Source organism: Oryzias latipes, chromosome 24 (assembly GCF_002234675.1).
Source record: "Oryzias latipes chromosome 24, ASM223467v1".
NCBI classification, from domain to species: Eukaryota; Metazoa; Chordata; class Actinopteri; order Beloniformes; family Adrianichthyidae; genus Oryzias; species Oryzias latipes.
The window spans coordinates 1941938-1962425 of record NC_019882.2 but is presented as its reverse complement, the minus strand read 5'-3'; the positions used below and the strand labels follow the sequence as shown (position 1 = coordinate 1962425).

The following is a 20488-nucleotide window of genomic DNA, read 5'->3' as shown; positions in this document are numbered from 1 at the left end:
TTAAAGTAGGCGGAGCTAACTAGGTCTGGATAGTCATTCCACTTCAGGTTAGGTTTTCTAGACATCTATAGCCAGTGTTGGGAGTAACTCAATACAAAAGTAATGTGTTACAGTTACATTACAGTAGTATTACTAATTTTTTGAACTCTTCACAACATATTGGGTAACGGATTACTTTTGAAAAAGAGTAATGTGCTACAACCTATAAAACAGTTGATCACAGAGATTATTTTAAAGGTCAAAGGTCATACACAAAACAAAAAAAAACATGATTAAAAAATGTAAAATTGTTAAGTATCAATTTTTTTTAATAAACTAAATTCTTCATTGGTTTTAGTAGAATTCCTTCATAAAAAGACGAGAAATGCTTTGATTTAAGATGTTCAAAAATAGAGGGCGGGGCGTGTCTGGTGGGCCAATGGGATGGCCAGTAGCTGCCCCCCTCCCATCCCCCTTTACCCAGCTAGCCTAGCCGTGGATGACGTTACCTCTCGTCATCACCAGTGGGAGGAGCTTGCTGTCGGACACCATGGTGAGCTACGTTCTTTTGTTGCCGGTGTTTCCCGCGTCAGAAGCCGCTTTTATGCAGCGTGTCCCGGTCAGAATCGGGAGTTTTACCCCGTAAGGAGGCTGAAGGCCGCCGCAAGCTCGCGGTGTGACGTCACGGCTAACATTAGCACGTGAAAAGTCCCCGGTTAGCATCAGTAGCCGCTAACATCCAGCTCTCGCGGTTTAACCCATCATTGTGCGGTATTTTTAACCCGGGTTAAAGAGACAAACGGGCCGGGACTTAGGTTGTGCTGAAACACACTTTTTGTAAATTAGACGTTAAATTCAACAAAGCAAGTTAACAGTATTAAACAGGATTTCCAGCTGTTTTCAGTGACGTCACCTAAAAAAAGCTATTCCAAGAAATTTCTACATTGATATATAACCTGCTTATACTTTTTAGTATTTGCTCTACCTTTATTTTTACTTTTAGAATCAACAAATAATATATATGTTATTATTGCGCCACATTCTCCTTAAATTATAATATTCAAGTAAGTTTCGATTTATTATTTGTTTGTTTGCGTCTGGAATGTTTTTCATGATGAAGCTTTTTTTTATTGACCTTCGTTTGCTCCTTTCAGCCAGCATTCAGGGTTTTCTGGAGAATTGTATCCCTAAAGTCTCTTTAACGCCTCTGTCAGAATGAATCAGTCAGTATTGATGACAAAGAGGTTCCATTTATATTTATGTGATCCGCCTGTATGATGGAGGGTCAGGGTCACCATAAAAACAAACAAATAAATAGAAATATGGGAATACAGTCGTAAAACTGTAAGAAAAAAGTCACAATCTTTGAAAATAAACTTCTAAAAATATGAGTAAAACAGTCAATTTTGACAAGAATGAAGTTATAATTTTGTAATCTGAGAATTTAATAGATTATAGACATACATTTCTAAGAAAATAGAAAACTTTATTTTCCTTTTTCTCATAATTTTACAAGTTTATTCTTTCTTTCTACTTTTACGGCTTTGTTGTCATTAGCTGGTTGTTATTTGCACACATGCACCCACGCACAAAAACTGCACATTGCTGCATCACCTTCACGTATTTTAACCCTCATTTCATGTCTCTTCCTTCTCAAATTCATGAGTTTCTTCTTTTAAAAGTAAGACCTTTTTCTTATGATGTTACGATTTCATTCTTGTAAATGTTTGACTTTTATCTTAATGAGTTTATGCTTGTAAAATTGCGACATTTTCCTCATACTTTTATATATTTTTCTTTATGGTGGTCCTAATAATTATTAAGCTAAATGTTTTTAATGTACATCATGGAAAAAAAAGCAACGAGCGATAAAAAAGATAAATTACAGCAAAACCAAATGGAATGTGTGTTTTTTTTTTTTTTTGCATTCCTATCATTTATTTGAAAGGATTTCTGTTAAATATGCAGATGACGCCCCGTTAATGTAAACCATTTAAAAATCGAGGTCATTTAAGGTCAGGACTGATGGAGCAGAACCGCAGGTCCCGGTTCTCCAGCAGGTGAACCAAAGGGGATTCTGGGAGCTGTCTACTTCCTGGCACTTCAGTGCTGCAAAGTTTCTGGGAATTTCTCCTCCGTTTGGCTGAGCTTCAGAATATTTAGTAATGATGGGCGAGACGTGTTGAGACATTATGGGATGTTTGAGCGTGAGATGATCGCACTGAAGCTCACCGCATCAACCCACATGTTTGCGTAAACGTTTGACCCGTCGACTCAGCAAACGCAGGGGCTTTTTTTGGGACGTGCTGCGCGCCGGGACCCCGGGGCGGGGCCAAACACGGAGGCATAAATAGGTTGAGTTCTCCTCGCCGGCCACATGGTAATTTAGCAGCTTCAAACACTCATTATCGGCGTGACGGAGGTGGAACGACCTGAACCGGCTTTCTTTGACACCTGTAGAGCTGCAGACATGAAGCTCGCCGCCTCCCCGCTCCTCCTGCTGGTCCTGCTGGCCGCTGCGGGCCAGAACCAAGCCCAGCTCGGGCGCTCCCTCCTGGACCTGTCCAGCTTCCTGCCCGCCCTCAGCAGACCCGCCAACCACAGCCGCATCTTCCACGCAGTGATGTTCGATGCTGGGAGCACGGGGACGCGCATCCACGTGTACACCTTCATCCAGGGGGACTCGGGTAAAAGAGGACGACCCGTTTTTGAGGTGAGCTCTGCAGACGCCTCTCTCACTGTCCCACGTGTTTCAGAGCCGCTTCCTGTTCTGGACAATGAGATGTTCCACTCCGTGAAGCCCGGTCTGTCGGCGTACGCCGACGCCCCCGAAGTGGTGAGTCCAGTGCTGGCCGTTAGAAACGCAGCCTTCCTCTGCCGTGAGGAAGACGAGGCCGGATGGGAGCTGATTGTTGGGTTTGAACAGGCCGGCCACACGGTCAGGATGTTGCTGAAGGTGGCGAAGAAGACGGTGCCTCGTGTGGACTGGAAGAGGACGCCGCTGGTGCTCCGAGCCACGGCGGGACTGCGGCTGCTCCCCGCAGAGCGGGCGCAGGCTCTCCTGGACCAGGTCTGTTCTGGCCCGTGGCGGAGGTCCAAGCATCCACCTGCAGGGGGCGCCTCTGAGGGAGTTTGTCACATTTTCCCCTCTCTCTGCCGCCAGATCCAGCTCGTCTTTGACGAATCTCCGTTCTTTGTCCCCGACGACGGCGTGAGCATCATGAACGGCACAGACGAAGGTACCGCGGCGGTCACCGTAACGCCCCTTACTCGCCCTGGCAGGAGGGGTCAAAACGTAAAACAGGAACAACGGCGTCAGTGTGCTTCGCTGTTTCTATAAAGACCTCGACTTAATGAAGGCGTTTAACTCAATTGCTGCAGATTAAGATGTTTTTTTTAATGCCGACACCTAAAATAATGAAGGCTTTTCACCACAGAGTCATTTTCAGCCTAAAGGCCAGTAATTATCTGGTGACAAATGCTACGTCTGGCGCGCTGCAGCATTAAGGGTTTAGCTTTGTCCTCTTAAAATGACCTCTGTGTGTCGACATTTACAGGAATCCTGGCCTGGGTGTCTCTGAACTTCCTGACAGGTGAGTACAGTCCTTGCTTTCACCTGGAAAGAGTTCTCTGTGATCCTCCTCTGACCGAACACTAAAACGCTCCTGGAGGAGGTGCATCATCCCAGTGCGCTGCACTCTCTGGATTAAAAGGGAAAGTGTTTTTTTGTTTTTTAAGGTCATCTGAAAGCACAATCCAAGAAAACGGTGGGGATTCTGGATCTAGGAGGCGGATCCACACAGATCACCTTCCTGCCCACAGTCAGGGTCGGCGCTTTGTCTCAACACACAACCGTTTCTGCACAGGTCTGGATGTCAAACCAGTTCTGACGTGGTTTCAAACTCTTCTTCTGCAGAAAACCATTGAAGATGCTCCTGCTGCAGATTTTGTTGCCAGGTTGGACTTTCTGAACACGACGTTTGAACTTTACTCTCACAGGTAACTCTCCCAGGGTACCACACACCTGGTACCCTGGGAAAACGAAGTTTAGACACAGTAATCGACCCCACCCATAAAATGATGACATCACAGCGGGAGAAACCGTCAACAAGAATGAAACCCACCAACGAAACCAGAACACACGTGTCAGGGATAGCCAAAGGGGGGTTTTGTAATTATTATGGGATGGCCAAAGGTCATTTTGTGTGTAATTTGCAGATGTTTACATTTTTGGCTAATGTGGAGAAAAGAAATGCATTGATTGAGAGATCGTGCTTTTGTTGACCCTTGACCTCAGGAGGAGGCCGCCCTCTTAATATTCCCATAAAAAAAAAAAAAAAACACCGGTATTTTATCCTACAAAGGTAAAGTCCTTTTATTGATTTGCAGCTGTCGCCTCATCTTTGGGCGTTAGCGTAGCGAGCTTACAAATGTAACGTGTCGCACATTTCTTCAATCAGAATATTGTGAAAATGTAATTTTCGACTCCTTAGCTCAAGATGAACGAATTCATATAACATACAAAAGGAACGTATTAAGAATGTGGGCGTGGCTAATAAAAACCTCCGTTGTCAAGGTAATCCAAAAATGTACTTTTGCAGATTCTTCTAAAAATGACATCGATCTGTTCGTCACCCACAGGCGACCAAAAAAGTAAATGGTTGCTATGGAGATAAAACCAACAGAAAAGGTGCCATTTTGAAAAAAAAAAATCTTTTTCTTGATGGATTTTTATTGGGTGGCAAAGGCAAGGGGGAGGAGTCAGAGAGGCTTCTAAGTGGACATTAAAAGAAGAAACTCTATGACATCATGAAATAAGGTCTGGTTGTTCTTATACGAGATGTTCTAGTCTGCAGTACTTCTGTGTTTTTTTTTTATTTTGGTCCAGTTATCTGGGAAGCGGGATCATGGCGGCGCGGCTCTCCACGCTGGGCGCTCTGACCACAGACGGTAGGAGGGCGTCGGCCGTCTTCGCGCCGGTCGGACAGTCTGATGCGCGAGATGCTTTACGTCTGTGTTCCCACAGAGTCGGAGTGGCGCGTTTTCCGGAGCTCCTGCCTCCCCGGCAAGTTCAGGGATGAATGGAGCTTCGGAGGGCTGGTCTACCGAGTGAGCGGAGAGCCGGGCGGTGAGATCCTGTCAATCTCCTGACAGATTTGTTCCTTCTTTATGGTAAAAAAGCACAAAAAGGGACTTTAGTAAACACACTCTCCCCTTCAGGCCCAGAGGGATACAAACCTTGTTATCAGGAAGTCCTGAAGGCGGTGAAGGGGATCATCCATCAGCCATACCAGCTGGAAAGCGGCGGCGTTTTCTACGCCTTCTCTTATTACTACGACAGAGCCGTGGACGCCGGCCTCATCGGTTAGTGTCCACGCCTCCGTGCTGTGAAAGCGCTGAAAACGAGTGAACGTAAAACGAGTCCCATCATTGCTGCAGATGGACTGACAGGAGGGACGGTGCAGGTCAGAGACTTCCGGAAGAGAGCCAAAGAGGGTGAGATGGGAATAGGACCCGCAACCCCCGCCATCACCTGAAAGGCGTGACCTGACGGACGTCTCTTCCTCCTCTCCAGTCTGCAGCGACATGACCAAGAACCCCCCCGCCAGCCCCTTCCTGTGCATGGACCTGACCTACATCACCTGTCTGCTGAAGGACGGCTTCGGCTTCAAGGATAGCGCCGCCCTGCAGGTGAGGCTCCGCCCAACGGCCGTAAAGTGTCGCCATGGTCTCGACAAAAAGAAGTTCCGGTCGTGTATCTTAAGCGTTCTGTATCACCGCACTGGCCAAACTTTAGCTTCGTCATCGTGAGAGGTGAACGTTCTCTCTGATGCTTTATATAAACACATCGTGATCATCAGCATAGATGTCGCTTTTCTTTGCTGCGCCGGCTGAGAAATAGTCCGCTTTCCGTGGAAAAAAAGGGATCCCAACCGTAAAAATAACAAGAATGAAGTACTAAAAAAACTGGTTAAATATTTGTTTCTTTTGTAAGTGACCATTGGCCTTCGTAGTGTGCATTATCAGAATTAACGCACAATGCACAGTCCGTCGGCCATTAACCCTTACATATTACGTAAATGCTCAAAGAGATCCGGTAGTTCCAAGAACGCCAACCCTGGAGCTGAGTCAAAATGGGGGCGATGCAGTTACAGCAGCTGCTCTGTTGGAGGCGCTGTTTACATGAAGTCTTTCCACCTTTATCCACCTTTGTCATGGTAGGGAGAACACGTCAATGGAAGGGGGGGGGGGGTCATAGGATAGCACAAGGGTTGAACTCAGAAAATTGACCACAAATGTGAAAATCTTTTTCAAATCATTTTCTATTTCCTTCTAGTTGACCAAGAAGGTGAACAACGTGGAGGCCAGCTGGGCTCTTGGCGCCGCTTTGGACCGTTTCCACGAGCTGAAGATCCACTGAGAAGATGCTGAGTCATGTGGTTTGTCTTTAAGGAATGGTCAAGGCTGAACTCGTTATTTATAGTATTTATACACAAAACTGGCAGTTTTTCTCATAGCATCTATATACACACTGTGTGTCTGGTACAGTTAAATGTCATTGAGGTTTTTCTTCATCGATTACGTTTCTCTTAAACCCGTCATCCGTTTTTCTTTGGAAGTTTTTCACCAAAACCTGGAGGGGGGGGGGGGGGGTGTTTTTGTACAAACTCGCCAAAATAAAAGCACCCAAATATGTACAGATGTTTGTAAAACGTTCCGAATCCATCCAGCGGGGGGGAGGGGTTAATCACGATGCGGGCGGGGCTACAGCAGAGCAACCACGTCCTCGGCGTAAGCGTGGCCCTCGGCGGTCATCGCCACCAGTTCGTGCGGCTGAGAGAGGACCACCACGGAGTCTGCAGAACCTGCAGGAGGAGGAGCAGAATCAAACCTCTGTCGAATCTACGTTTGCGGCGGACTCTACACCATTTGGCCGCCGAGCTGGAAGTCGCCGCGCGGGTCGACAACACGCCGGGTTTCAAAAATGGCTCACCTGGCGATCTCAGCATGGCGTGATGAAGACTCATGGCTTCCACCGGTGTTGCCATGGCGACCATACCGCCTCCATTCTCACCGTCTGCCTCCAGCAGGCTGCTTTGTGTCAGAGCCTCTCCTGTGGGTTTCAAACCAGACGTTAGCGCCTCCAAAGCAGCGAGGCAGGAGGTTGTGTGGTTGTGTTAACACACACACACAACCGACACAAAAAGAGGCTGCCGTTCCCGATCAGAGCTGTGATCATCTTCACGTCCAAACTCTGATTAGGAATCAGTCTTGACGGTTGGAGATGCTGAACCCAGGATCACCTGAGCTCCAACCAGCAGCTCCTCTGCAGGTGTCGGACACTGACTGAGTGAGACAGGAACCTGTTTCTCTGCCGCCGCCGTCGCCAAGCCCCTCCTCCCCGTGCCTTTTCCTCATGTGGACGTTTCTGCTTCCCGACTGAGAGAAGGTCTTCCCGCAGATCCCGCACAGGTGAGGCTTCTCACCTGTGGGGGCAAAACACAGACGGACTAAACAAACCCGATGGAGGGCGGAGGCGGGGGTGCAGGTGTAAAACGCGGCGCCGCTCACCAGAATGCACCAGCATGTGTTTTCTGAGGCTGGAGTACTCGGCGAAGGACCGCCCACATCCGTCGGTCTCGCACAGAAACGGCTTCTCTCCTGCAGAAACACAACTGTTGCTGCACAAATCATCGCAAACGAACGTAATACTTTCACCTCAACCTTGTGTCGGCGAGTTTCTGTACGAATGTGGCGTTAAAAATAAATAACTGTCGTCAGACGATGAGGTAGACGATCCTTCTTAGCGGCTTAAGGGGGAAACGACAGCTTTGGTGCAGCGTCCGACCTCGTCTGAGGTTTGTAAACCTATAAACTTGGTTTGTCTCCATTTCTAAACTACAGGGTAGATTTGGAACAGCATTAGCGTGGCGAGCTCGCCAAGGTGGCGTTTTTTTCCATTAATCGCACTTTTTTTTGAACCAGAATCTTCTGAAAATGGAATTTATCAAGCGCTGCCTCAAGCTGAACAAAACGATACGACAGACATACTAGGAAAGTGGGCGTGGTCAATAAACTGGCTGAGTTTCGTCTCCTCCTGACGACCCAAACGGTCGACCCAAACGTGCAGTGGAAACGTTTGAACGTTTTTATGGTAAATGGCGTATACTTGTATAGCGCCTTTCTTCCTACAAGGACAAAGCGCTTTACAGTCACAGACCCATTCACTCACACATTCACACACTGATGGCGGCTCCGCTGCCAAACACAGGCGCCCGCCTACCACCAGAGGCAATTATTTATTATTATTAATAAATTATTATTTCATCTGAACACTTTCAATATTTGTTGTAAAACAAAAACTTTTTGTCCTCAATTTTCACAGTAAAAAAATGACATGGAATACCTGGAATTGTGTTTTAAGGTAGAGTTTCAGTAAAAGTGAAAGAAGCTGGAATTGTACTAAAAATATACGAGTATATCTGCAAAAAATGAAAGTGTTCAGAACCGCTCAGAAAGGCCGGAACGTCCGTTTTCTGTTCATGGAGGATCCTAAACCCTCACCGGGGATCAGCCAGAGGCCTGCCGCTGCCCGGCTGCCTCTTCTTCACCTGTGTGTATGCGTCTGTGGTTCTTCAGGTTCCCCGCCGTGGTGAACTTCTTCCCACAGTTCTTCTCCTTGCAGATGAAGGGCTTCTCTCCGTTGTGGGTCCTCATGTGGACCTGCAGCCTCTGCAGCACGTAGAAGCTCTTCCCGCAGCCTTCAGCGCTGCACCTGAACATGCGGTCGTTCCTGAAACGGCCCAAAGGTCACGTTTCTCCCCTGACTGTGTAGAAACTCTGACTTTAAATGTCACGGGGGGGGGGCACCTGTGCGTTTTGAGGTGGTACTTGAGGTGGGCCGGCCAGGTGAACGTCCTGCAGCAGCCCTCGAACGAGCAGCGCAGGATCTGCTTGCCCAGCGGGAGGCTGGTACGAGACGGCGCCTCCTGCTTGTCCCCGTCTGCCAGCAGACTGTGCGTGTGGTCGCCTAGGTAACCGTAAAGGGAGGGGGATTTGTGCAGTAATCAATGGGATGGAGCGAGGTGGCCAGCCTCTGGAGGCTGACGCCGTAAAATCAGCGGCTCCGGGCTGCAGGAAGGAGAAAACAATGCGGAGCTGAATGCAATCACCGCCTTTGAACCCGGTCGGCGCCCCGCTTCCAACGCCTTCAACCGCCGCCAGCCGGCCCTTCAGTGTGGGAGCAGCTGCCCGGCCCCTCGCCGCTGGAGGGACGGCGTGTAATCTAATGGGGTGGGGTGGGGGGGTTCAGCTGCTGCAGCCTGAAATCAAGCAGTTTCACTCCAGACTAAGTCTTGTTTATTTGCAACTTGAATCCTTTTACAAATGGCTTTTTCTACACAGAAGCAGCTTGTAGAACCAAACTCGTGTTCCTAAAGAGGTCTGGAAGGTCCTGGTGCTTCCAGAACCACGTAGAAGCATCAGATCAGGATCCACTACAGGGAAATACCTCACACAAATGAACGATGGTTCTTTAAACGCCTTCCAGATAAACAAAAGCTGACGTCAAAGTTTGGAAATGATTATGGGATGGCCATTTCACGGCACAGCGTGGCGATTTTCACATTTTCATCATAACACTTCACACGCCATCAGGTTAGGTCTGCAACCACAATCGAAGTCCCATTGACCTTTGACCTTTGGAAGAGGCTGTCTTGAATATATCAATAGCAGTAATAATCAATGTGAACCTCTATGGATTTCAATCTTTCACCCCTGACGCCACTTTGTCAGATTTTGAACAGCGTTAGCGTGGCGAGTTCACAAAAGTGGCGTTCTCCTGTTGCTCCCACTTTTCATTTCTCAAATTTTTTTAAATGCCATCAACCTGTTGAGAACTATGGAAACATTTCTGTAGCATCATTAAAAATAAAAGTCAATAATAGAAATGCGTTTTCATTTTCTTTTATGTCATAAAATGAGCGGAAAGGGAAAAAAACATTTTAAGGATTGATTTTTTTATTTTATTTTTGAGTCATTTGATGCATTGTGAAAATCAAAAAGCATTTGTCCATTTTAATTGTCAATTTAAATATTTCTAATTCAATTTTCTGCACATTTACTAGAAAACATTTGAAAATGAAATTTCAAATACTACTTTATCATTTTAATGGAGTGACAGAATGAGCGCTGTTGAAGAAGAAAATTGATTTTTCTTAATAATTTTGAGTCAACAAACGCAGAATTTCTGGTATTGACTTATTTTTAATTATGCTACAGAAATGCTTCCATATGGAATATTTACCAAAAAAATAGGTTTTTCCATTAATTTGTCTGGTGAAGCCAGTGAAAGTGGGTATAAGGGATCTAAACAGAAATCTACATGTATGTTTTCATTTATACTGCGTTTTTGAGCTGCTTTACATGTAAGCTGTTGTTATGAGGATCAAACGGAGAAACGGCTTTAATCAGGACAGGAACGCCGCTTTCCAAACCTCGGGCTGCATTTCCACTCAGAACTCGTACAGAGATCAGAAATGTACCCGGGAGTCGGAGGCGCCTGAACCGTCGGGGAGAAATGAACGGAGGAAGGGAAGCAGCCTGCAGAGGAAATGCCGGACGGTTGGCGGTGCTGGAAGTTCACGGCCGTTACAGATCAAAGCAGCCGCTTCGCGGTGAGATAAGAGGAATGCACGGGTCTGTAAATAAACACACCGGCGTGCAGAGACGGCGTGCAGGCGGGTGAACCATAAAACATCCAGCTGCTTTTCCTGCTTTCACAGCTCTCCTAACCGCCGTCCTGCTCGCTGCGCACGGCGTCAATCCAGGCTTCCACAAATCCTCGGCTGCAAACGCTGTAATCTTTCCGTTTGCTCCAACAGACAAAAGTACAAATTCACTCTGACTGGGAGCCTCCTGATGACAACCAGCTGGAGTCGCGCCTCATTAAACGGCGTTTCATCTCCTCCCTGACCTCATTTCCAGCCCGTCTTTAATGTCTGATTAAGAAGATCTTCACAGAACACGGCGGCCTTCCGGCTCTTCATCTCTCACTGCGGGAAACCTCAGTTTGACGGAAAGCGCCGGGATTTTCACCGGCCGTCACTCACCGTTGCCGACGCCTGCAGCTCTGCTGTCCTGGCTCGCTCTAGCATCTTTGGCCAGCTGTGCCCGCGTGGCGGCAATCAGGCTGTCGTGGGCGAGTTCCTGCACCCGCAGATACCAGGGAGCGTTGCCGTCCACGCCGTAGTCCCCCGGGGAGACGCCCTCGTCTTCATCCTCCTCGCCTCCGTCTGTGGTGAAGAGCAGAGACTCCTCAGAGGCTGTGATGCCTGAGAGGAGAAGGAAAGTGGATAATTTAACAGGAACAAACACCTCCACACTTCTGCCCAAAAAGACCCAAACGAGGTTCTGACTGATCTTCTCCTTTCTGGGTTTTCCTCCAGATTCTGCTGGGAACCCCTCAGCTGACAAACGTTCCTCTCAGTGCAGCAAACCAAACGCTGAAGCTGTCGTCTAGGTTTTAAACTGGAAACAGGGCTGTCAGCCAGAAAACCGAGGCTTTCTCCTGCTCCCAGGGATCAACCTGGACCGGAAGAGCCAGAACCGACTACGCCGCGACGCCAAAGCCACGAGCGCCGTCGGTTTAGCGTTGGCTCACCTTTAGCGAGGTTCAGCAGAACGTAGGAGCTGCTGTCCGGCTGCTGCAGGTCGTGCAGAATGGCTGGAGGGCTGGGCGAGGTCCGCGGTTGAGAGTGCACGACCAGCGCGCTCGGCTCGGACTGGCACCCGAACCCCGACAGGGAGACGGGGGTCCCAGACTCATGGCCTAAACCTCCGTCTGAGGACACAGAGAAGCGTTAGGTGGAGACGGTTCATGGTGATCGCCTCCTGGAAAAGACGCCGTCACTGATTTCTGTCCAGGCGCCGCTCCACAGACGGACCGAGGACATCTTTGGCAGCTCCCCGACTGAGCATAAATAAAAAAAACTTGACTAATTTTGTAAAAATGTTTTACTGAAGGTTTTATGATAAATTTCTTTGTGTGAATGCAAGCTTTTATATTTCCAGTCTATTGTTCGTTTATTTACTTATTCATATTCATATTTGGCCAAAAAAGAGGGGGGGGGGCAGAATCGTGCAGAGTTTCATCTTTTTAAATAAAATATTTCTTTTGTATGTTTCTGTTTGGTTATTAAAAGCATCTGAACGATCCTGAGAGATTCCAAAACATTTTCCACATCCAAACTTCACTTTTCTGAATCCTTTTCATCCCATCTGTTAAGAAAATCACTACAGCTGCAGACCGTGTCCAATAATCACTTTAGACTTTAACGCAAACACGTTTTCTTGTCAGGATAAAGGTTTGGAAATGGAAAAAGGCCACCGTCTCTTTTTAATTTGTTTAAGCTGATTTAAGCTTTAAAATTAGAATTTCATTTCCTGTCATGAGGACTTATGTTTAATATGTTCTTGTATTACGGTTCTCTTCATGAAAGAAATAATCAGAACAGATTGATAATATTAAGTTACAACAATGTTCTCAAAAATATGTTCATTATTTTCTCACTAAGTCATTAAAAGTTAGAGAAATGTTGTTTCTTAGAAAACAATTCAAATGAGCGGTTTTTGGTAGTTGACTCACTCGTGTTCAAGTTAGCATATTTTATTATTTTAACTTTGGCCTCAAAGAGGTTTTTCTATTAACTTTAAAAAAAAAACTTTTTCTTATTTGAACATTTATTCTTTTAAAAAAAAGATATTTTTCATGTCAAACATTATAAAACTAATGAAAATCTGCTTGATTTTAGCCAAATTCTAATTTCCATCTACAGGATCCTGGCAGGGTCATGTTGAAGAAATCAAACAGATTTTCGGAGGAAGAAAAAACAAAAGATTATAAAACACAAGTGTAAAAAAAAGAAAAATACAGGATAAAACTAAATCAAATGGAACACTTTAAAACCATCGTCAGTTGAGTAATAATGTCTTTTAAAGACGACTAAACTTGGACTTTCTTTGAATGTAGATGCTGTTCCAGAAAGTAAGGAGAATGAAGGGGGGGCCACAGTCACTCTGGAAGGTTTCTGCTGGCAGTCGGCTAACGACTAAATATACCGGATGGGATCCCTGCATGTGTCTGTCCCCCTCTGGTCCGTCAGCACCAACAGAACGGTCAGCGGTGGACCAATTCAGAGGGCCGGTAACAGTTGGTGCTCTATGCAGGTCTTCCCTGGGGGGTTCTGCGGCAGACCGATGCTGACCTGTGAGCTCCAGAGGAGCGCAGAGGGGGCCCTCAGCCGGAGCCAGAGGAGGCAGGCAGGGGTGTTTGGACTCCGACTCCTCCAGACTCTGCACCAGCCGGATGGAGGCGTTCTGGACAAACTGCACCAGCAGCTGCAGGGGACGTGATGCAGAGCAGAACCCGGATTTAGTTAAAGCCGGTCAGTCTGAATCTGGGAAACGGAGCCAAAGGTTTACCTCTGGTTTGGAGTCCAGCTCATCAGAAAGCATGGGTCACCCGGAGTGAAACCTGGAGGATGGAAAGTAAAGATTACGTTGTGTTTTTGAAGCGTTATGATGACATAATAAATAACAACCAAACCTTGAGTCTGAGCTGCTGAATGTGACGGTCTGTGCGGGTCAGGAACTGCTGGTCATTTTTCGGAGTCCAACCCGAACTCAGCTAACGAAAATAAACGGAAACTTTGAAGTGTGCACACTTTAATCACAGTTTAAATTCTAAATAAAGCATGGAAGGTGGATACGTTGTCAAAAACTACATGGAAATGTGGTTTAGACTTTGCGGATAAAAAGATGCGATCATTACTGGCTAGCTTTGCTAGCAAAGTTACCAACATAAAAGTCCCCCCGACACGGGTTTTCCGCGAAAACCTTGTCTTTGGCTATAAACTCTACGTAAATATGAATCATTTAAATACCAAAAACGTGACCTCAAACTCTCTTAAAAATGTCCCGAAACTACAAAGAACCGTGGGAGAAACCTAGCTTGACTCAAAACAAGCAGCTCTGTTCTACGGAATCTTATTTGGGTCAAAATTCCGTCGCTTCCGCGTTTTGATATGCGATGGTAATGGAGTACCAGCGTCGTCTAGCGGTCAAACTTGGGAACTAAAAATATTAAATCTTGAAATAATGAATAATTAGCCTTGTTTAGTTTAAATAAATAAAAAAATCTAAAGAATATTCTTAAAGTACAAGTATGGATTGAGGAAGAGAGAACTTTTAATTCAAAAAAAGTGTCTATTTTTCAGACAACTGTCTGACCTAAAAAGCAGGTTTGCAGCTCCGAAATGAAAATGCACATGGCTGCTCCTGCAGTACGAGTCCCTCTGGATTCTTCGCAGCAGCTCGATGAGGAAGTTTCCTTCAAACTAAACCAGGACATCCCACTGAGGTTTTCAGGCTCCAGGAGCACGTCAGTTGTCTCGGGTTGGACAGAGCAGTTCTGGTGACAAAACTTTCTCTGGAATTTCACATCCTGACGTGTGAAAACGTGAAATTGATTTAAGCTGCTTAGGCCTCAGAAAATTCCCTTTATATGGAGGGAAAAATCCAGCTGAGGAGGTCAGAGGTCACTAAAAGATACAGTTGACCACTGAATTTTACTACAACCTCTGAAATCTTGGGTTGGTTTTTCTGGCACAGTTCTTGACTGGTTTTATTTTTATTTATCGGACAAGTTTTTTGATGATTTCATCAGCAATTCTGGCTCATCCAAGGTGAAAATGACGTGGCGTTCCCCAGGGTTCGGTACCGGGACCTCTATTATTTCCAATTTAAAGGCACCGGGGGAGATAATATGCCGACATAACCTTAATTTTCATTTTTATGCCGGTGATAATCAACTTGACTTATCCTTTAAACCTGGTGACCATGGTCTTTTAAAGAATCTCAATAGCTGCATTGCTGATATTAAAACCTGGATGGCCGAAGATTTCTGCAGTTGAATATGGACAAAACTGATGTAATTATTTTTGAGGCCCGAAATGGTGAGGCTCAGAAACTGGAGTCTCTGTCTAACTATGTTTCTACAAGCTGCAGAAATCTGCGGGTTAAATTTGATGCCGATTTGAATTTGGAGACACGTTAAATCTTGTTTCTGGCAAATGCATAGATTCTACAGGATAAGCCCTTCCTATCGAAGAAATGTCTACAGATGGTGATTCACGCTTTGATTTTTTCCCCATTTGGACTATTGTAACGCACTAACATGCCCTTCACAGCAGACTGTGCATCAACTCCAGTTAGTCCAAAATGCTGCCGCCAGACTCCTAACCAAAACCAGAATGAGATCGTATCACTCCAGTTTCAGCGTCTCTGCATCGGCTCCCAGTTTACAATAGATTTTAATGATTGCTTTTTTTTCTGATTGTGCGGAATGTTTTAAAGGAAAAAGAAAAGCAGGCCATGTGACGGCGTCGGCCTGCAGAGCCGCCGTTCGCCATGAGGCGGTGGTGCAGTGCAGCAGAGAATGACGACCAGCGCCCCCCCCCCCCTGCATGAATCGCAGCATCCATTCAGGTCCGTGTCCACAGGTCTCAGAGGTTTCAGATCAAACTTCAAATTACAAACCGTTTATTCACAAGACCAAACTACATTTCATGTCCAGAACAATCACGACGACACCTTTTCAGGTGATGATGAACCCGCACTTCTCTTCTCTGAACTTTTACACTTGAGCTGCTGAACAAACCACAGAAAGCGAATCTGTGCCGATCATGAAGACCAAACGCGTAAAACACCACTGACATCACAGATGACGTCATAGCTGCCGTTCCAGAGTCATTCCTTTTAGTGCAAATGTTGAAAAACAAACATCCACTTTGGATTTTAAGGCCATGATTCATAATAAAACATAAAAAAATGAACAATGGTAATAATGTATTTAAAACAACAGCGTTCTGTTTTGAAGTGTAAATAAAGTTTTGATAGAAGACGTTAAAGTTGATGCACAAACAGTCCTTAAAACGTGACGTAAAAAAAAACCAACACAAACATTTACCGCGTGTAAAGAAAAAAATGAATGACAGAAATGTTAGGCTTTAAAAACGTCTACATTAAAAGAGCAGTAAAAAAAATAAAACCCTTTTTTTATGATATGAACTATTGCTAAGCCAAAGGAAGCATCAGCTGCTGCTGAATCCATGTTCGTCCGTCTGTGGACACATCCTTCAGAAATTGGCTTTTTGGAATGATTTCATATAAAAAATCTGACTGGAAACTAGAATACACATAAAATCAGACAATGTTTTAATAACAAAACCCTTTTCTGCTTCTTCACAACTTGCATTCAGCATGAAAAAGGTCTCAGGACTTGTACTTATTGAGCAGGAACAGGAATGGAAGACCTGTGATGCGGTTCAGGTCCTTGAGAACCGCTTCAGCCGCATGACCAAAGGATTTACAATTTTTAAATTATTGCGGTGCTTTGCTGCACAGGAGGACAGAAACAGCAGCGCAGCAGGAAGATCCTGTAACGGGTCTGGTCTCCTGGCATAGATGGGGGGGCAGAACAGGCATTTATGGTGGAAAGAAAACAACCTCCTGTGTTTGGTCAGAGATCTCCACTCCTGCAGGATTCCTCTTCTTTCCAGAGGTTCCAGTCAATCCCAACGTTTCCTGTAAATGTACATCCAGCTGCTTTCTGGAGCCTCTCGAGTTTGTTGTAGGCAAAAATCGTCAAAATGTCTCAGACGGTCTGCAGTTCGATGCCTCTGTGAGAAGCCTTGGGTGTCAGGGCCACCAGCAGCTGAATGTAGGTCACTCCTCACTGCCAGCGGGGGCGGGAGCGTGCTGCGGGGCTAATTACTTCCAGCCCATCTGTCTGTGCACACACCCCGGTCCTGCCCCGGTGGTCCTTTCCCTCTAAGTGTGAGGGATTCCTGCCACACCGTCACAGCTCTGATCAGCTCTTTAGCCCATATGAACGGCCTTCTCCCGCTCCTCCTCCTGGAGGCTGGCCTGCAGCTGAAGACGCAAGCTGGCGTCGCCGCTCTGCAAAGCGCGGAGGAAGAGGTCCGTCTGCTCCCTAAGGCGGTCCAGGTCGCTTTGGGTGTGCCGGTTCTGCCGGAGGAGCTCCTTGGTGCGCAGAGTGATGTCCAGCAGGCCGGACTTGCTCAGGATGTTGTAGGTGTTGCAGAAGCGCTTCCTCTTTGCGTCTGAATCACAGTCACTTAGGCTGCATTGATCGGAGTCGTTGTTTTCCCCGGAGCTCGGACGTAGACGGGAAAGGGCGGGGTCTTTGGAGCCAGTGGTGGGGGTCAGAACATCAGTCGATATGACAGCTGATGAAGGCTTCTCCCTTCTCGGACTGCTGCTGGTTTCTGTGGTTTGGAAGGACGGCCTGCTCTGGTGCAGAGGAGACGTGGTACCGGGCGTAGCAGGACGACCGGGCGTGGTCGAGTCAGAGATGCTGCCACACAGAGTCTTCTCTCTCTGACCGGCCTCCCACTGGTTGGAGTTCAAGGAGCTACTGCTCCTCCCTGACCCCGAGGAAGAGGAAGCAGCTCCTCTCCCGGAAGAACCACTGGAGTCACGTGGATATGGGGCGATCTTGGGGTAGGATTTCAGAATGGGGAGGTACTTCTTGGAGCGTTTGCGTCTTGAAGTGCACTCTTTGGAAGCGGAGGAGGTTTGGCCAGAGACCACAGGCTGGATGAACACGAACGGAGGCTGCTGCACCACCGGCTGCACCACCTTTACTGTGGGATTTACGCCCCAAGGCTTCATAGCTGGAGGATTATCCGCAGGCTGAGGAGACAAAAACGAGACCTTCAGAAACAGTCATTAGTCTAACTGCGGGTGTCTAAGGAAAGTCCTAACAGGAGTGACTGATCACAAAGTCTGTGCTCTGACCGGTGCAGGAAACATGTCATTTCACATTTCAGTGACGCTGATAACCGTCATCTGGGTAAAAACATCAGATGTAGTTTGGGTTTAAACGGTTGAAATGGTTGTGGATGCATTTCCAGTCCTAGTCTGTCCATCTTTTAATCTATTTTAAAGTGATCCTTTCATTTTAACTAAATAAATATTCATGAATTTTCCTTTTTTTCCTTAATATATGTCCTCCATCATCAGAAAAAAAATGTTGAAAACACAATTTTCATCAAAGTTGGTCTTTTTTTAAACTGCAGACAAGCATCGAGATGAAAGCTCAGTTTTTTTGCATCCCTGCTCATTTACAACCACAGTAAGTGTGAAATGAAAGAAAAAGGAAAAGATTTACAACCAACTGAAAGCATGTCAGAATGTAAAACACGTAAAATAAAACAAAGTTTTCATTCATTTGTTTCAGCTCTAAATTAAATTTATTCTTTAAAACCATTTGTTTCATTTCAAAATGCTTTAGTCATGCCACGTGGGACTAACTTCAGCTGTATTAGAGAAATAAAATCAAAACAATGGCCAGCTGATCAGTAAAAACAAAAGTGATCATGAGTGTCAAACCCCAAAAAGTGACTACTAAACCTATATTTCAAAAAAGTTTTTGGTGCTAAAGTCCGTTACCTGCTTGAGAAGGACGTTGTTCATGATGATCATTGGAGAAAGGCTGGAGTAGGACCCCCCCACCACAGCCAACCCAGAGGACACTGACCCGGCACTCCGGTGACCTTGTCTGACCGCTGGATGAGGGGAATCCTCGGAGTCGGTGGTGTCCATGGAGCTCGTCTGCTCTGAACTGGCATCTGTGAGACAGACAGACGGAAGTGAGAGTCAGCTGGAAGGACGCATCACACACGTCAATCGCCAAGAAGTAGTCGGTACCGGAGAACCCGGAGTCTCTCTCGGAATCCGGCCGAGAGGTTCTGGACTTCATGATGTGGACTCGGTCTCCTGTCCTCGGGTGACCGGCGGCCTTCCTCTTGGTGCTCATCTCTGTAAAAATCAGAAAAACAAGAGGTGACCTACTTAGACAAACAAGTTTAGCATTAGCTCGTGCGTTTTTAGGTGATTAGCATAAAATGTTTAATTTGGAAATCGCGAATATTAATTTTGGGTAATAGAACTACAAACTCTGATCTATATTTTCCTTTAATCCGTTTACTTTATAAACAGACAGCTAAAACACAAACAGATCAAGGAGAACATTAGCAACATTAGCTTAACGGGTACCGAGCACAAAGTTTACGACGCAAAATGTAGGTTTTACGGGGCTCAGATACTTAAATACAAAGAGATAAAAGAATCTAAAATCGAAACATTTTCTTTTACTGTTTTATCAGTAATTAGAATAACAACGTTTATACATAAGGGTGAATTATGCTAAGTAGAAACAAGCTAGCAATAAGAATAAGCTAACGAGCGATAAAGTAGGACAAAATTATCTGAGGGAATAAAGTAAACGACAAAAGAAAAAAGAGCTTACTTCTTTTTTTTAGGTTTTGTTCCTACGTTTCGTTTCAAAAGCGGAGAATCCGGAGCCTGCCTTCGGTTTTCCGTCGATGTCTCCTCTCCCTCGGCTAATGCACCGCCCAGTACCGTAGACAGAAGCGCAGTGTCCCACGGTGGCGGACACGAGACAGCCCGCCCCTCCCCTGCTCGCGGGGTCATTCACGTGCAGAGCACCGTGGCGAAAACCGTCCCCATTATTTTTATTGTTTGCCCTAAAACTCAACTAAAACAAAACATACACTACATAAATATGTATCTTTATCGATAAAAATTAAAAATTAAAAAACTAACCTAAAAATATTATATCTGTTAAAGTCGGTCTGCCAAATATGGTGTGTGTGGGCGTGACTTCATCGCGAATGCGAGCTACGTCACATTTTTAAGGCGGTACCGTCCGCCCATTTGTTGTTGTCCAGACTTCTGATTGGTCAGCAGCGCAAGCAGCAGGAAAACGTGACCACTGCCATGTGTGGCGAGGACATCAAACATCGAATAAAAAAATAATAAAATACACAAAACAAATCAGGAAAACGGGAAACCTTTGATTTATTTAATAAAGTCATCGATTTAAGATTGCAGTACAACACAAAAATACATTAGAATGTCTTACTTTGTGGGTTCTAATGTCATTCTATTGGTTATTTTTGTGTTCAACATTTAAAAAAAAAATCAGAATTATCAGATGTAATCTCAGTAAAAATGGGTTAAAACACAAAAGTCTCTCATGAAGTTTGTAACTTTAAGTGGGTGGACTTTAAGAGCAAAGACTTTCTAGAGAATTCCTTATCTCCTTGTCTCCTCTGAAGTCCTTTTTAGACTAAACGTTTGGGCCGTCAGACCTTGGGTAAACTGTCAGAGGCCTCATATTTCTGAGCTGCAGAAGCGCCCCCATCATACATGTCCTAAACTGCAGGTCTGCAGATGTAAAGGATGAAACAAATCTTTGATTATTCTCTTCTGTCCTTGGCAGATTGAAGGCGGCTCTTCTGCTTCTCACTGACCTGCTGAAAGAAAAGAAGTGACAGAAATGGGTTAGAAAATACTCCAGATGTGACCTAACTTTGTGTGAGAATTTGATCTTATTTTAAGT

At 45.7% G+C, this 20488-nt stretch overlaps 3 protein-coding genes and 1 long non-coding RNA gene across 7 annotated transcripts; 2 read left to right on the top strand and 2 right to left on the bottom strand.

Annotated features, from left to right (window-relative positions):
• Positions 1-436: 436 nt before the first annotated feature.
• Positions 437-6574, top strand: LOC101158069 (ectonucleoside triphosphate diphosphohydrolase 5). 2 transcript variants are annotated; one of them, XM_004083325.4, is made up of 14 exons: positions 437-532; positions 2440-2666; positions 2736-2815; positions 2906-3049; positions 3143-3218; positions 3537-3572; positions 3718-3806; positions 3896-3978; positions 4868-4929; positions 5006-5107; positions 5200-5343; positions 5419-5475; positions 5555-5670; positions 6317-6574. In XM_004083325.4, exons 2-14 carry the CDS (start codon positions 2450-2452, stop codon positions 6398-6400), a joined length of 1290 nt encoding a protein of 429 aa, XP_004083373.1. In that variant the 5' UTR covers positions 437-532; positions 2440-2449; the 3' UTR covers positions 6401-6574. The 2 variants fall into 2 exon arrangements, with proteins under 2 accessions (XP_004083373.1, XP_011489709.1); XM_011491407.3 differs by lacking the exon at positions 437-532 and adding an exon at positions 559-2359.
• On the bottom strand, positions 6451-14039 carry LOC101157825 (zinc finger protein 410). 3 transcript variants are annotated; one of them, XM_011491402.3, is made up of 12 exons: positions 13749-14039; positions 13586-13656; positions 13462-13513; positions 13245-13377; positions 11642-11821; positions 11091-11312; positions 8851-9010; positions 8592-8773; positions 7552-7641; positions 7284-7466; positions 6974-7093; positions 6720-6845 (listed from the first exon to the last, which is right to left on the bottom strand). In XM_011491402.3, exons 3-12 carry the CDS (start codon positions 13492-13494, stop codon positions 6745-6747), a joined length of 1404 nt encoding a protein of 467 aa, XP_011489704.1. In that variant the 5' UTR covers positions 13495-13513; positions 13586-13656; positions 13749-14039; the 3' UTR covers positions 6720-6744. The 3 variants fall into 3 exon arrangements, with proteins under 3 accessions (XP_023808575.1, XP_011489704.1, XP_011489706.1); XM_023952807.1 differs by having other exon boundaries at positions 6451-6845; positions 13586-14039; XM_011491404.3 differs by having other exon boundaries at positions 7344-7466; positions 13586-14039.
• On the top strand, positions 11821-13590 carry LOC105357133. The gene is made up of 2 exons (XR_911160.3): positions 11821-13133; positions 13207-13590. It is a non-coding gene; the product is annotated as an uncharacterized LOC105357133 (long non-coding RNA).
• Positions 14040-15562: 1523 nt separating the features above from the next.
• On the bottom strand, positions 15563-19526 carry LOC101170972 (CLOCK-interacting pacemaker). The gene is made up of 4 exons (XM_004083376.4): positions 19373-19526; positions 18772-18882; positions 18514-18692; positions 15563-17754 (listed from the first exon to the last, which is right to left on the bottom strand). The coding sequence occupies exons 2-4, from the start codon at positions 18878-18880 to the stop codon at positions 16918-16920; spliced, it is 1125 nt and encodes a 374-aa protein (XP_004083424.1). The 5' UTR covers positions 18881-18882; positions 19373-19526; the 3' UTR covers positions 15563-16917.
• Between the last annotated feature and the right edge of the window lie 962 nt (positions 19527-20488).